Source organism: Cyprinodon variegatus, unplaced genomic scaffold (genome assembly GCF_000732505.1).
Source record: "Cyprinodon variegatus isolate N-32 unplaced genomic scaffold, C_variegatus-1.0 Scaffold282, whole genome shotgun sequence".
Lineage (NCBI taxonomy): Eukaryota > Metazoa > Chordata > Actinopteri > Cyprinodontiformes > Cyprinodontidae > Cyprinodon > Cyprinodon variegatus.
In genome coordinates this window covers 902,259-918,545 of record NW_015150735.1, presented here as the reverse complement: position 1 = coordinate 918,545, position 16,287 = coordinate 902,259, and the positions used below count along the sequence as shown (strand labels likewise).

Sequence of the window (16,287 nt, the reverse complement as noted above, 5' to 3'; positions counted from 1 at the left end):
TTTGCCATCCCAAGCTCCAGCTGCTCGTCTTCTGCAGAAGTGATGATTCTTAAGAGATAAGTCTTTTTTTTTTTTTTTTTTTATTGAAGAGATGTTTACATCTTCCCACACCTGCAGCCAACCTCTTTATTAGCTGCTTTTTTCTTGGAGCATTTCTCAGTTACCCAATCGGCGCGTATCACTGAACCCTCCCTGTCCCCCATCAGCCCCACTTTGCCTCTTCTCCCTTCCCATTGCTAACGTACCCCTCTTCCCATCTGAATCTTTCCCTCCTTACATGCAGTCCCCCCCCACCCCATCCAATGGAGGTCAGCCCGGTCTGTTTCAGCTGTGAGAAGCAACAGAGGTGGTGGGAGGGAAGGTGAGCCGCTGCGGTCGGCTGTCTGTTATGTGCTGGACTAAGAAGAGAAGAGGGGAGGGAGAGGAGAGGCAGAGCGAGGGAGGACGGTGCAATAGAGAGAGAGCAGGAGCGGCGGGATAGAAGCAGAGCGAGAACCAGAGAAGAGAGAGAGGGGGGGGTCCGGCGCTCACAGCTCGTATCGCTGGCTGGCTCGCCTGCTCGCTGTTGACGAATGAGCTGTCTACCCACAGGGCTGGGAAACGGCAGCTTGTGACAAGCTGGGGGAGAGAGGAACATGAATGTAATGCGCACCTTGCCTCGTTTGCTTTCAGATACTGGCCAGAAGAAGACTCCAGAGAAGAAGGATGGGAGGCGCATGTCGTTCCAGAGACCCAAAGGGACCGTGGAATATTCTGTGAGTGAACGTGGATGAAACTGTGTTTTCTTGTGCTTTTCTGCTCTGCTCCCTGCGCAGCTGCCAGCGCTGGTTTCTGACGCTTTGACCAGCTCCAGCGGGGTTAAAGACGTAGCAGGTGTTGTGTAGATACCCTCTGGTCATGCTTCACAGATCACTACTAATGAGTAGAAGTATTTTGTAGCCTGACACGTGTACCTCATTCCTGAACTGTTTACATAAAGAGGCGTGTGTAAACAAGCATGCAGCGCAGCTTTCAGTTTATTTTCAGATCATGTCAGCATCCTGTCAAGGATCGTCTATCTGGCAAATTCAGCGCTCATCTCCATTTTGCATGTTGTTGTATTTGAAGGAAAGGAGGAATTGTGACAGCTGTGTTGGGTCTTCCAGCTGGAGCGGAGCGGGACGCGCAGGAAGGAGCGCTGGCAGGACGTGTATTTGTTTTTCCACTCGTTCCCCGCGCAGCAGATCAGCAAACATTCCACCACATAGCTCGCCTGGTCTCACCAATGACCTTCCAACTGCATTGTCATTTCTATTGATTTAGCTGTTGTGTGGCAAAGGGGGAGGGGGCGGGAGAGAGGGGTGAGCAAGGGGAAGAGAGAGAGGACTCCTTTTCCCAGGCATGAACTGAAAACAGCTCTCTGCTTTGCCTTGCCTGCTTGTGTTCTTCAAATGACCCTCAAATCTAGCTGCAGTCAGTCAGTGCTTTCTCACCTCTTTTTCTCCGTGGCAACCGCAAAGAACGGCAGCGCCGGGAGAAGACGTGGAGAAGGAAGGACAGGGGAAACAGGGAGGGAAAGAGGGTGGGAATGTTGGGTTGTCGGTGCATTGTTGTCATTCCTGTATTCGCTTCTGGCTTCTCGTTAAATCCCTTCACCATCAGGTCCCCAGGAGCTGCTGTGGCTTTTACCAAAACTGACCCAGCAGCACCTCTACCGCTGCTGCGTGCAAAGCCTGTCTGTCATGCGAGTGCTGCTGATTGACAGGCTCCTTGTTTACCTTGTAAGGATTTGAGGCGCCCTTCACCATTTCAGCATATTTCTTCAGTCTTAAGCCTGAGTCACGTCGCAGAGACATGAAGGAAAACAGAGTCTATAGATGGACATAAATGCTGAACCATGAGGGAGAGGAAGAGTTCATCTGGCATACTAATCCTGTTCTTGTCAGCCAATAGCTCTCTGTCTGACTTTACTAGGTCCCCCCCCCACCCTAGATTACTGCTATTGTGATGGATGGATCAAGCTGTGCCAATTATTTTCTCCTGTGACTTCACACGCTGCAGCGGCATTCAGAGAAAGGGCTCAGGGTAGGACCATGTCCCATTGATCGAGGAGCAGCTTTATCTAAAACTCATCTCCTGCACCGGAGGAGGTGGGCGCGGGGGGGAGAGTGGCTGCCGCCAACGTTCCCTGATTTCGCTCGACAGCAGATAAGTTTATAAATATCAGCTGCTGTCCACAGGAAAAAGGAGAATTTCCTCTTGCGGCTGCCTTATCAAGGCAATCTCCCTCGCAGCTCTACCTCACACACAACTGGCTTTTCTTTCTCCGGCGTCTTTTCTTTTTTTTTTTTGTTTGCCTAGACACCGATAATGCCAGTCCATTCAGCTCTGTCCGAGGTACTGTTTGACATGCATCCAATTAGAAAGCATTTAAGATGTTACTGACAACTTTGGATTCTTTTTTTTCCATGCAAAGTTCAATTAGGCCACAGATGTTTAGGTTGTAGTTCAAACAGATCTTCACAGATCTCCTTATAGACTCAAACCGTGTGGAGACAAGGAGCTAAGTTCATATGACTATTAAGAGATTTTTCACCACCAGAAGGTGACCCTGGGAGCCCTTTTGCTGCCTCCACCCAGGGCAAAGGGCAGACTATAATCATTTCTCCAGATTTAGTAACCCTCTGCAGAGACTTCTTATTAGCAGTAGAGCAGGTTGAGGGGACATGTTTTACTGCCTGCTAAACGTGCACCAGTAGCTTCTTCTCCAGTCGGTTCTCCACAGGAAACATTTTTGCTAAGATCCTTGAAGAAATGTGTCCCCAGGAACCTGAAGGAGGTAACGTTTCTGACAGGGTGATAGTTGGGGCGACATTATGGCTAGTTTATGCTTGATGCTCAAAGCTTTACCGACACAGCGTCTGCAGCATTTTGTACTTTGTGCAGCTGTTCACTGCTGTATCCAGGGATCTGGTAGACTCTAGGGGGCAGTTTTGGTCACAGACCAAAAGTTTAGGCTATCAATCCTCAAGCAGAAATAGAAAAACAGCAGTTTCCTTATATTTTGTATGTTTTTTTTTTACTTATCCAAGAGTGTCTATAATATCTTTTTCCAGTAGCTGTTCGCAATCAGTTCATTGTTGTGATATATATGAGACAAATCCATGTTTATAGATGTTTACTTTTGCAAAGTCTGGTCAGCTGTAGCAGTCACTCAGTCCGCCATGTTTTTCCACCGGGAACTGTGGCCGTTCCTCAATATGTTCACTTGTGCGTTCTCGTGTACTTGTGAAACGTCATCGGCCTCAGCCATAGTACTGTTTACAAGAAGAAGTACCAATTTACAAGGACAGCAGGCTGAGAACGGCCCCTCCCTCTTTACCCAGCATGCATCAGAGCAGATTTGTCTGTTCTTGAGATCGACAGCTGTCCCAGCATGCACTGCTGCAACAGCAGCATTCAATGGAGCGCTCACAGAGCTCAGATTATTAAGTTAAAGGTTCTCTTTTCTGTTGCTGTTGTTCAATAAAAGTACATTTTAAGATCATTTGAGCCGAAAAAGTTATACTTTTAAGCGTCACTATATGGAGCATTTACTGATTTAATGCGTAATTTAAAAAAGAATTTCCACCTTTGAGATCACTGCAGCAAACAGTGGAGCTCCGTGGCTAACGGCAGCCAGGGCTAATCCCATCCCGTCTGCAGCAGCCCTTTCTCTGCATAGCCGTGTGTGAAGGACCGCTGGCTCTGATGGTGATTTTTTTGTCTTATTTGGCTAAATGTTGATTTGATTTGTGTTTATCTGACTGTGTTCATTATTATTCCCTCAATAAATGAAAAACCTAAGAATTTATTATTATCTAGAGACTATTAATAACAGGCGGTGAAATGCAGCTCCAGATGAGCTGAGCATGTGGTGATGTCATCAGTACGCTTCTGTTCCAATTGATCCATATTTATGCTGCGTGCTCCCAGAGTCCAGACTAGGCCCATTGCTGCTGCCTATATTTTGACCAGAATGACATTGGCTGTTCTTAAAGGTTAGAGACCTTTGGTTTAATCTGTATTCTGTCTTGGCCAGTAGCTTTGTGTCCATTGAAGGTCTTTAAGGCTCGCCTTACCTGTTGTTTTTACAGGTTGAGAGCTTGAGAACAATGTGTTCAATGAGATTTTAGAGCTGAAGGTGATCTAAATGAGTCAAAGCAGGTCTGGTTTATTCTTTCTGCTAGCAGGGCATAGCCTTTACCTGCACTCAGCAGGTTGCCCTTGTTGTTCATCAGGTGCAATATCTTCCATAGATTTTTGGTGTGCTTCTATTTTTTTGTTCTGAATTCGGTCTTTGTTTATTTGAGCAGTGACAGATGGCTGGACATGTCAAGGTGTGGGAGAGGCAGATTCTAGTATGGTTTTTTCTGGTTATATGTTTTAGAAGGTTATGGAGGACTAGCTCCAGAGCTTGCCGTATCTAAGAAGGAAACAGTTAAGAAAATGGGCTCAGAGCCACTTTTCAGGTCAAACAATGGTAAATTGTAAATGGCATGTACTTATATAGCGCCTTTATTAGACTTGACCAAAGCGCTTTACACTTAATTCATTCACCCATTCACGCACACACTCACACACTGATGGTGGCAAGCTACAGTGTAGCCACAGCTGCCCTGGGGCTCACTGACAGAAGCGGGGCTGCCGTACACTGGCGCCACCGGGCCCTCTGACCACCATCAGTAGACAATGAAGGTGAAGTGTCTTATCTTTGATTTTATTGACCACATGATTTTTATGTTGTTTATTTTTATCTTTGATTTTATTTACCACATGATTTTTATGTTGTTTATTTTTATCTTTGATTTTATTGACCACATGATTTTTATGGTTGATTTTTATCTTTGATTTTATTTGCACTGTGTAGCACTTTGAGATTTTTCGTAATGAAAAGTGCGGTACAAAATTGGATTTATTATTATTATTATTATTATTGCCCAAGGACACAACAACACTGAAAGTCGGAGTCGGGGCTTGAACCGTCAATCCTTCGATTTCAGGGCAAACTCCTACATCCAACGCCACTGTCGCCCTTATACAAAGGAACGAGAGCACATTGTTTCAGTAAAAGCCATCTCTAAGAGAGAAACAAGCCTAAGCACTACAAAACAAGCTTAACTCTATCATGTATAATCCAGGTTGTTGACGGCAGTAGCCAAGGTGATTCCTCTGTCCAGGATGGTGTCAAAGCTAAACACTCGGCCATATGCAGGTGCTGTTAAGAGAAAATGCAGATAGAACATAGAGTTAAAACTAGCCGTAAATAATGCAAAATTAGAGTTTAGAATTGGTTTATCTGTCAACTTCTTAACACCTGGATTGGTTGAACTTGACACCAATGTTTTAAGAAGGAAAACATTCATCATAATCTTTTAGTAGTTTTTAAACTTTTGGTTTGTTGGTCACAGAAATGAGGGATTGTTTGTCTTTCCTCAGAGAAGACTCTTTTCAAAGAGTTGTTAGTGCCTTAATTTCACAGCCCTGTTAGCGGCGCGCCCTCAGGCATCAGAAGGTCAGTCAGTCACTTGGTCATTTGAGAAGTCAGTCGGTCGTTTCTTCACATGGCCCAGGCGAAAGAAAAGGACATTTTCCAGAGAATGAGTCCAAGTGACCAGTCACCCTTTTCTTGGTCCCTTCTACATGGTGCAGAAAAAAAAAGATGCCAACATTGCCTCAATAATTTACACAGATTTTCAAGGTTCCTGCAGGTTCTGTCCCGTTAACTTTGGTGATTTGCCTCTTGTTACAACAAGGTTGACATTTATGGTTTGGTATAAAATGCATAAACTGCTATGTAGTCTTGAATTATAGCCTGGAAATTCAAGCTACCCTGAGGGGTAAACTATTATGCTGCCTTTTGAGTTTGCAAAATGTAGCAGGTTTTCAACGACCAGTGAAACGTTGTTAATGTTATAAATCAAAATAAAGTTCAATGAAATAAAACAGTTTAAAGCAAAATCTGTGCTTCAATACTAATAGAAGAGCTTAAAGATTGGATTGAAGAAGCTGCTAAGAGTAAATCCAGGTAGCTGTATATAATCAGTTGTTATGTTTAGTGGGACTGCCAGGCGGATGGGAAACCGTGTGACCATCAGAGGTTTGAGGGACATTAGATGAGTCACTAAGTGTGTCGCACTAACACAGACACACCCCTCCTCACACAGAGACACACTTGTAGTAAACTTACCTCTGCAACCTCCTGACAGTCAGTCCCCTGATTGCATTATTCAGCTCTGGTTTGGAGAAGAGGACCTACTGTTTGAGCTGTTTAAAGGCACCCAGCCTGTGAGATGGAGAACTATGGAGGGAGATTTGTTCCATTATTATTACCAATAAACACATTTCGTAAATGAGAAATTTGAAAGAAAAGTAGAATGCAATCCAGAAATTAATTTGAGGAAAAAAGCCTCAACGAATAAAAAAAAAAAAAAAAAGGTTCTGAGAGCAAATTTTGATTTTTGTCAGATTTAATCTTTTTACAAAACACATTTTTATATTTTGTTATTTCAGGCTTATTTTTTTTTTCAAATGCATTTTTACAGATTTTATATTTCTCTTTTACTTTCTCTCTTTCATATTAAGTTTCATGAATTGCGATCCTTTCAATGCCCATGCAGACCAATAGAAATGCACCGTTGCTCCTCACTGTTGAGTAAAGCTCATCATTGAATCTTTTTCTATTCAAAATGTCAGGAATAGCGTTGAGAATAGCGTAGCGTTGACGATTTTCGGTTCGGTATATGTTGATTGTTAGGAAAATCTATTATGTCTTGTCTAGTATAACACGTGTTTCACAATGCTTGCACACTTTTATCCACAACTTTCTTTCCGCCGTCATCGTAGGTCACTCTAAATGCAAAGCGGTCCCATACAGCAGACCTATAAAGTGCTGCTGGCTCGTCTTCCAACTCCTGTTCTTTCCCACTCGCCATACCCACACAATTCTCCACAACAACTGATTTTTTTCTGCTACACCCGGCTAAGCTGCTTCGCTTCTTCTTCTTCTTGTTTACTACTGGTGGTTGGCTTTGGTCGCAGTACCGCCACCTTCTGTTCTGGAGTGTAAACGCTTTGCCTATGAGAAAAAGGAGCAGGGCATGAACCGAACGCAACACACGCGAATCGAACCGAGACAGTCGAACCGAACGGTTTTCAGGAACCATTCCATCCCTAGTTTGCATGTTTTAAAAAAAAACTAAACAAGGCTTTGTTGGGCTACTGTACGAAACCTCGAACTCAACTCTATTCCTATTTGAATTGAAAAAGCTTCTTAATGGGAAGCGAAAAGTCCAGTGGATTGTTTTGAATTTTACTTTTTTTTTGGAATGACTATGTCCTGGATGACTGACAATCTTCACCAGCATATAAAACATGTTCTATGCTTACAACAGCATAGAACAGTATAGAACAGAACAAAATTTACTGCACACAGTTTCATACTACTGTGTATATCCATATGTGGAGGTGTGACTGTTTTGCACGTGCTTCTTAGGTGAATCTGGCTTTTACAATTTAGACATAATCAGTAGTAGTCATATGCAGCATAATCTTTGAGATGTTTGCGTCATACTAAACTCCTATTGTGGTTTAATGTCAAAAGATTGCTTGTTTTCTGTCAGTAGAACAGGAGAGAAAGGCTGCTGCCGCCTAAAGCATTGAAGCAGCAGGTTAGAGCCCGACATCCAGGACAATCCTTGAGGACCTGAAAGTGAGACGGCAGAGTGTCTCCTTGAAGCGTCAGGAATAATGTGACTTGCTCCCATGTCACTTATAGCAGCTCTAAATTTAGGCCTGCAAATGATCAGCAAGGGTGTTGTCGACACAATAAACATACCATCGGGTAGTAACGGCAAAGTCACCATGGCAACTGTCATGCTAAAGCCAGGCCTCATCCATCCGTGTAAGCCTGAGACTGATGGCATTAGACAGCATTATAAGGTGGATTCACAGCAAATTTAAGCTGTTTAAAGTTTAATTTCTCCTTTATTTTTTTCATTTCCATCCCGTCAATGTGTTCGGTTTGATTTAAGTTCAATTTAAAGAAGCCATTTGATAACCTCGGCAACATGTAAAAGCAACTGTGGCGATTAAAATTAAATGTGTAGCTCTGTGATTACATCTCATTTCCCATGTTGACCTTTTACATTAACACTCAAAGAGCCTTTCTGGTGTTTCATGCTTAATGTAAAGACGAGATGGAAGCAGAGTACTTAACAGAGCCATTAGTCTGGTCATCGGGCCAAACTGCCCCTGTTAAATCTTTGCGTCCGCCTTTTTTCAACACGGCGGTCATTATCCGGACCTCAGTCACCTTTGAGCTGTCAGCCAACATGGCCTTTATTCTCACATGGAGGATGTCACCCCAACAGCTAGAGGACTAATTATTCGTCCTTCTTTTAGATGAATTATGAGCCGTATTGATCCAGAGGTTAGGAACGTAAGGTCCACCAGACATTAGTAACCACCATCTTGAATGTGATTACCCTTGCTTTGCCTTCCTCCCACGTCCTTCTATCAGTGTGTTAATGTCAGATCTTTATCAGCGGCTCATGTTTTCATGTCTCCTGTCCCCTGCTTCTTAATATAGTTAGCGATAGCTTCTCTTACAGTGCAATCAATAGTTTTATTCCTGCGGGTTTTGCACAACCAGATGCACATTTACCAGGTGTTGCTGTGTCACTTCATGGCCCATCTGTGTAAAAACTTAATTAAGCCTAGAAGGAAGTTGTAAACAGATCATTTTAATAGCAGTTTATGTGCCAACATCAGCGCACCACGTCGCTTTGTTAGTGTTTATTTTAATAAACCTCCGATATTTTATGTCTGCAAGACCAAAATCATGACGTAGGAAAGCAGCTATTAGAAGTTAAGCAGAATATAACTGATTTTAAAAAAAGTCTATATAAGAATGTTTGCATAACACCTTAGAGATTCATGGTGTGTTCAATTTAACTTGGAAAAAGGGGAAATTGGAGTAACGTGATCTCCAAGATGATAACCCATTACAGCAGATGTTACCGTTCAGACACAGGTCGCATTTGAAAAGATCAGATTCGTATCGGATTCAGGACCACAGAGCCCAGCAGCCTGGCTCACATTGGAAAAAATCGTGTCTGTGTTGTTCAGACAGCCATGAAAAGATCAGATACAGGTCGCATATGGGCCAAGAAATATGATTTGGGTCACCTCAGGCTGTAGTGTGAACGTAGCCAAAGTAGGAAAGTTTGGGGGTGTTCTAGTTGAAATCACTGACCTTTGAAGACAAATAGACAACATCATCTGTCCCAGCATTCAGTCTTCTTTGGTACACATCCGCCGTCTCTTGTACAGTTAGATCTGGCTAATGAATTTCAAGTTTTTAAGTAGGATGTTCAACCTCAGCTCAAGCTCAAATCGGCATAGTGATATTATAGGCCTTTAAAAAGATCAAAAATCATTTGATCCATAAAAAAAACAAGCTTATATACACCATGTCTGTCTGGATAGTGTTTAGATTGTCCTGTTTGAGCCTTAAAAGAATTTCAGTACTGGATACGTTGAGCAGATACAAGCAGATGTGGAGCCACCTGGTGGTAGTAATGTGAAACTATTGGAGAGCTTGTTGGCAACTATTGAGTAGAGCCCAACCATCTTGCAAAGCCTTGCAGTAAACAGCAAGTTCCACACGGTGTAAAGGCTGGTTTATACTCCGAAACCAGGTCGTCTGCGTGTGTCACAGTGAATACAAATGTGCCCCCGCCCCTTCCGCAGACACTCTGGTACACCTCTCCAAAATTGTAGGTGACAGCAGACAGGAGGCCTCTGATTGGTCAGATCTACATCTGCTCTGCACTATGCGTATTTCCTGTTTGGTACCTTACCGGCTAAATTTGTTTGTATGACCGCCATTGTGGAAAACGACTCGTGAAGATGGACCAGCTAGAAGAGCGCTTTAGACTAACAGATATTACCAGAATAAAACAATCTAAGGCAACTTAAAGTTCAAGTTTATCCTCTTCAGAACCTTTTATCAGAACATCAAGGGAAAAGAACAAATTGGTAGGAACCAACCAATTTATCCCTTTATAATCATGTTTGGAACTTGGACTGCAGAGAGTATGACTAGAATTGCTATTACTAGTATCAGTCTAAAAAATGATGTATGCCTCAGCAGCTTTAGCTCCTGCTTCAGTGAACACAAACCTTCAGCACTGCTTTAGTCTTATACCTGTTGGAATCCAATATTTGTTTAGTGTTTTTTTTCCCCACACTGGGAGTTTTCTTCATTGTTTTCAGATTGTACTGCAAGGTGCTACCTAGCTTAGCCGCAGTAGGCTGCTTTCCTGTTTACCCCTTGCATACACGCGCATTGTCGTACTGCTGTGTTGTTAGAGGGCTTTATTTACTTAAATGAGTGAAACACAAAAACAGACCAATGGAAAATGAACTTTGCATGCAGACAGAATGAGCTATTGTTGTATAAATAAATAAAAAGTGAAATAACATGAATAAATCACCTTTAACAGTCCTATATCCTGTTTTATCAAAGCAACCCAAAATCAACTACAGGCATCTCCATGATATAACGTTGCCTTTTGCATTGAGGAGGATTCATTTGTTACACTTGGCTTCACTGTTATGCTGACTCGCTCCGTGTTGGCTCCGCCCATTTCCTGCCCATTTTCCTCTCACACCTAAAAAAACACCTTATTTATAAAGCCAGTTTACTAACTTTTTAATGACCAGCGTTGCCCACCAATGAGCTGAAACGTCTTGTAGCTGCCTGCTGCTCTAAGGAGATGTCCAAGAATGGAAGTTAACAGCGAGGACTGTGGGGTGAGGTTTTAGACGGGAAACCAGGCTGTCCCCACATCTTCCTCCTGTCACCAAAAGCTGTTCAGCTTTGGTTGACTCCTCTTCAGTCAGATCACAGACACAGAGGTGTTTCCAACGGCTACTTAGATCATTAATTTACTTAATCCAAAACTAAAAGGCATTGCACTGCTGTAAACTGTTAAACCCATTGCCTTTCAGTGAAGTTCTGGGTTTGACTCCTGGCCTGCAGTCTTTCTGCAGGATGTTTGCTCCTTCTATTTGTACATGCATGGGTCTTATGGAGGGAATTTTGTTTAATTATTGTAGCAATCAAGCAACAAATTTTGTAAATTGTAATTGGAAATGAATCAAATTCTTTTGCTTTTTACATTCTTTTTTTTTTTCTATAGATTCCATTTTTTCAAAATTTATGTTAAAAGATTTCATATTTTTAGGGTGGGGGGGGTTCTCAACATTTGATACTTTCACGAGTTGCATTTTTTAAATTGTGTTTTACAGTTCAAATAAAAAAAAGCATTACAAAAAAAGCAAAATCTGAGAAAACTGCAAAGTTACTCTTAACTTTTTTTAATTAAAACGTTTTTGTTTTTTTTACTTTTATTTCTGGTTTGCATTTTTTTTTAATTAACATTTAAATTTACAATAGGTATTTTTTTCTTTTAACAATAATGGAACAAAAATCCCCTCCTTCTTTGCATTCTGACTTCCTGCAGCAATCAGAAATCTTTCATTCTCAGCCCTTTTGAATTTTCATCACCCTGGTTCCAACCTGCATTTATTTTAAACATCTACTTGGATTGAATCGGTTCATTAAATCTTCCTCGATGGAAAAGCAACAGATAGGTGACTGCTTATCTCTGAAATAAGACATTCCCTAGCTTCATTTGTTTTAATAACATTATTAAATTTAAATTTAACAAGGCTGCATTTGTTGCCTTTCTCTGCTTTTAATGAAACCTTTTTGAGGAAAAAATAAACACCTGGATATGAAGTAAAATGTATAATTGATGTGTTTGACAGGTAAAAGTGCGGCATGGATTGTTTTTGCTTACACTACACCTATTGGGCTTACAGTTCACCATGCGATCCATACTGCATAGTGCATCCCTTTATGCATTGTTCATTGCTGAGGTGCGCTCGTTGCTGAGTCAGGGAGACTGAGTCCCAGCAGCGTGACCGACCTCAGCTCTTATTAGTTTGTTCCCCCGAGGTCGGCCATCTAAAGTCAGCGAAGCCCACAATAAAGCCTGTGTTAGAACGCTGTGCACTTCCTGGTCATCTCCTGTTTTCCTCTCTTCTCCCTCCCACGCTGCGTCAGTCTCCATCTGACCTTAGATTGCATTATCGCTGATCGGTAGCCGTGGTGTATCCTGAAGATTTCAGGGCTTCACAGCTGTTATTGCTTGTAGATTACTTTATAAGAGAGTCTGGAGACACTTCTCCTCCCACTCTTTTAATTGCTCAGCAGTGCAGGTTGTCGCAATCAGTAATTGACCAGAATCACATGACTTTTTCAGTTCCAAAAAGCTGATTATAATGAAAACAGGTGACCAAGGGTGGATTCCTGTCACCGTACTTTGGTGGTGATTCGTCTTTCATGGAGCGTTCCAGCTGGATTTCTGCCATCATTAGTTACTTTTCTGGTGTCGGTTACAGTGAGAGTCGACCCAGGGATGATTTATCATCCATGGTGTCACTTCTCTGGATGCTTGGAGAGGCATCCTCTGAAGGGGGTGGCCGACTGGATGAATGGGACCTGAATATTAAAAACGGACTGAATCCTATCAGGATTTTGCTTCGTTTGCCTTTATTTTAATGTCGTTTCTTCAAAACAACCTATGGCTGTGAATGAATTTAGTCTGGAAAAAATGTAAAAAAAAAAAAAACTACCATTGTTAGTTTCTTAACCTGCTGACTATCGGTTACAAAGTAGATTTTATATTACGGTCATAGAAAAAGAAATGATTCCTTCTTTATGTTATTATGGGACATTGTTTTTGCAAGGTTATCAATATATTTACATTTCACCTCAAGTCTGAAAATAAAGCACAATGGATTCTTACTGTTTCTTTTTCAACAAGACTTAAAGTCGTAGGGAAACGGCTGCATTTCCGAATTCTCCTGAGTGGTGCACGACTTTACACGAGTGAATAAAGTGAATGTGATTGGTCGTTTATCAAGGGGGCGGGATTGTTGTGGTGGAAGCTTCGCAAGCAAGTTTGATTTTGGCCGTTTTGTCGGAAGCATCTTGCAGTTAGCAACTTAGTGCTAGTAGGTTCCCAATGGGAAATTCCATTGGAAAATTTTAAATTTTAAATAAATTTTGGGACAATATAGTCTGATAAAGAGTACATTTATATACATGTTTGAGCCAGAATGATTTGACATTTAAATATGATTTCCCTACGACTTAAAAATGGAGATGGAGAGACGGTGAAAGGAACATTGAAAGCCAGCAGATGAAAGACAAGAGGCGAATGACAGGCCAGAGGATAGAGAGAGATGTAAAGGGATGGAGGAGATGAAATGATTCTTATTTCAATCGTTGCATATATTAGCTGCGACATATGAATCAAGATGCTATGGCCGAAAAAATTTTATTGACAGATGACCGTTGATGTATGATTGGCCGAATTTAGGTGTACAAGCCCTTGTTTTTCATTTTCCAAAAGCTTTTTACAGACTATTTTAACTCTCAAAGTAATACGAACATAGTGAGTTCCTTTTCCACTAAATACAGGACAGGTACTTCTATTTCTAAAAAACGGAACAATTACGTTTTTCAAGGGACAGTTGGCAACCCTAATTACAGTGTAAATATGTTGAAATCCATCTGACAATATTTACTCTATTTAGTTTGAAAATTAGTATTTCTTAAATAAAGTTTATAGTTAAAAACTAATCTTGGACCCCTAAGACTGTTCGCGCATTTTTCCAGCCCATCAATCTGCAGCAAAGGTTTTAAGGGAGTAGTTTAATTTGTCTCTTTCAGTATCTACACACTTTGCGGATATCTGTTGGCTTCTTCTCAACAATTAAGCCTTAAGTCAAGTGATGTTGAGTTTATCCAAAGTTCTGCTCAGGTCTTGGAACAACGGTTCAATCAGATCGAGCTTAAGACTTTACCTGAACCACAGCTTTAGTTTGTTATTGTCTCTCTTCAGCCATTCTGTTGCAGATTTGGATGCTTAAGGAAAGCAGAGTTTGGATCGTGCTTTAACTGTCATGCAAAGGATCTTGTTGTCATTTCTGCAAGGAACCCAAGTCCCAATACTGCAAAAGAAGCTGCACTGATGCCTGCACCACCACAGCTGGTTTTAGGTGTTAGTGCTAACCTGAGGTGTTTGGTTTCCTGCACATTTGGTCTTGCTGAACAGTCCAAAACTGTTTCTTTATGTTTTGTTTCTCCCAGATGCAGCTCTGCCAGCAGCAGTCAGGATGTTCTTTTTTCAAATTCAAAACAAGCTGCACTTGTTGAGCGTTTTTCTGATTTTACTGTGATGAACTTTATGATTCTTTAAAACAAATTCCAGACTGATGAGCAGAAGTAATCTGAGCTTAAAGGTGATGATTGATTTCTTTATCTAACCAAAATTATTTCACCGACTGTTTAGTGATTAAAGAAAGATTGCAGTTTTGTTTGAGTTGTATTTTTCGTTTTTGTTTGTATCGGTGAGAAATCTGCCTTTCTGCAAACTTGAGGTTAGATTTCCTGTTCAGGCTGCGTCTGTAAGCCCTGCTGTGCTTCATTTCATAAATACAGACTCACAGTTTGAAAATTTGTTCTGCTTTAGTGCTGTTTGTTTTACTCTTCATGTTGCATTATCTTTAGAGATTTCCAAAGCTTTTGGACTTCAGTTACGCTCAGTCGGCTGGACTCTGTACCCTGCTGTATGCATGATTCACCTCTGCGTCTTTCTCATTGCACAAGATTAGATCTAATGAAATCCGGGGGGGGGCGTAACGGTGTAAACTAGCTCCAAATATCGACTTGAATTTCTTTATCTAAATACAATAAAGCTATCTTCTGCTCGTTTCTGGCGTCTGAGAGTTGGTGTTTCCTCATTCCTCCCCTAAAATTGGAACATTTCTCCACAGAAGTGATGTTACCGTGTCACATGCTGCTGTCTCATAAGCTACAACTCTGCTTTTAGCTTAACTTCCTGTCCATTGTTTCCTGGAAACTATTTATCATGTGGAGAACTTTGCTTTGTGTTGTTTTTTTTTGGGACTGTTTGCACAAACAATCCAGTGAGTGTTGCAATAAGGCATGCAGTGTCTGTAGTTTATGCTCAAAGTTCACGTCTCAGAGATCATCCTACAGGCTGCTTCTGTCCCCTGAGAGCGCTTTCTTCCCTCACACCACATTTCCTGCAAAGGCGGGCTCTTTCTCCGATGTCAGCCTTGTTTGGAAGCTGGGAGCTCCCAGGGGGCACGTTGGACGCTTAACTATTTCAGACACATGAAGCACATCTCTGTAGTGCGGATCCTAACTGGTGGAGACAAGCAGACGCACCTGTGTCACACTGCAGGGTGCTGCAGCTGAGCACAGGGTGTAGCCCACAACAGCTTGCATGATCTGCTAAATCTCCGCTAACATGAAGTGTTGCCTCCTCCTCTTCGGCTTGTTTGATGTGATTCAGGACGATGTGCTTAACGTGAAATGAATGCCTCGAGCTGTGCAGAGCGGAAGGCAGATTATCAACTAAAAAAAGATATTGTACAATTTTCAGAAATGCGTCTTTTTTTCTTTTGTTTTTAAGAGATTTAAACATATTTTTTCTGTTTGTGAAGAAACTTTTTTTTTTAGACATTTCTGATTCATTTATTCCCATAATGTCAGATATACAGACTTTGACTCTGAATAAGTAACACTTTTGCAGGCTGGATATTATAAACAGCACCCATCGCTCCTCAGTATTTCATCTCAACTGAACAAATAAAATAGTTTTATCTTGTTTTTACATAGATTCACATGAAAAGAGGTTGGAAGTGGAGGCATTGTTTTGCTGTTTCTCGGTTGGATTAGAAGGAAAAAGTATAACCTTACTCACATAAAAAAAATGATGTCCAGATATCACATCTAAAATATTTGACTTCACTAAATTTGAGTTTAATTACTTGTTATGACCTGATTATTTTAAATTGATGAAAACAATAATACTGCAGTTGACCCAACATTTAAGTCGTAGGGAAATCACATTTAAATGTCAAATCATTCTGGCTTAAACATGTATATAAAGTTACTCTTTATCAGACAATATTGTCCCAAAAATAAGGACATTTCTATGTAAAAAAAATTCTTTTTTTAAATTTTTTTTTTTTTTCGTTATCTTATGCAGGCCAGTTAGTTGTACGTCAGCCTGAACACCTAAATTCGACCAATCATATATCAACGGTCATCTGTCAATCAAATTTTTTCGGTCATAGCATCTTGATTCATATGTCGCA

The 16,287-nt window shown here is 41.3% G+C and overlaps 1 protein-coding gene across 2 annotated transcripts in view; it reads left to right on the top strand.

The window, feature by feature from the left end:
• Positions 1-16,287, top strand: part of oxr1 (oxidation resistance 1) — a 116,382-nt gene that overhangs the window by 46,098 nt on the left and 53,997 nt on the right. For both annotated transcript variants that reach the window (XM_015383347.1, XM_015383348.1), the window contains exon 2: positions 673-755. In XM_015383347.1, the coding sequence (XP_015238833.1) occupies positions 673-755 (83 nt within the window). The remainder of the gene's footprint in view (positions 1-672; positions 756-16,287) is intronic.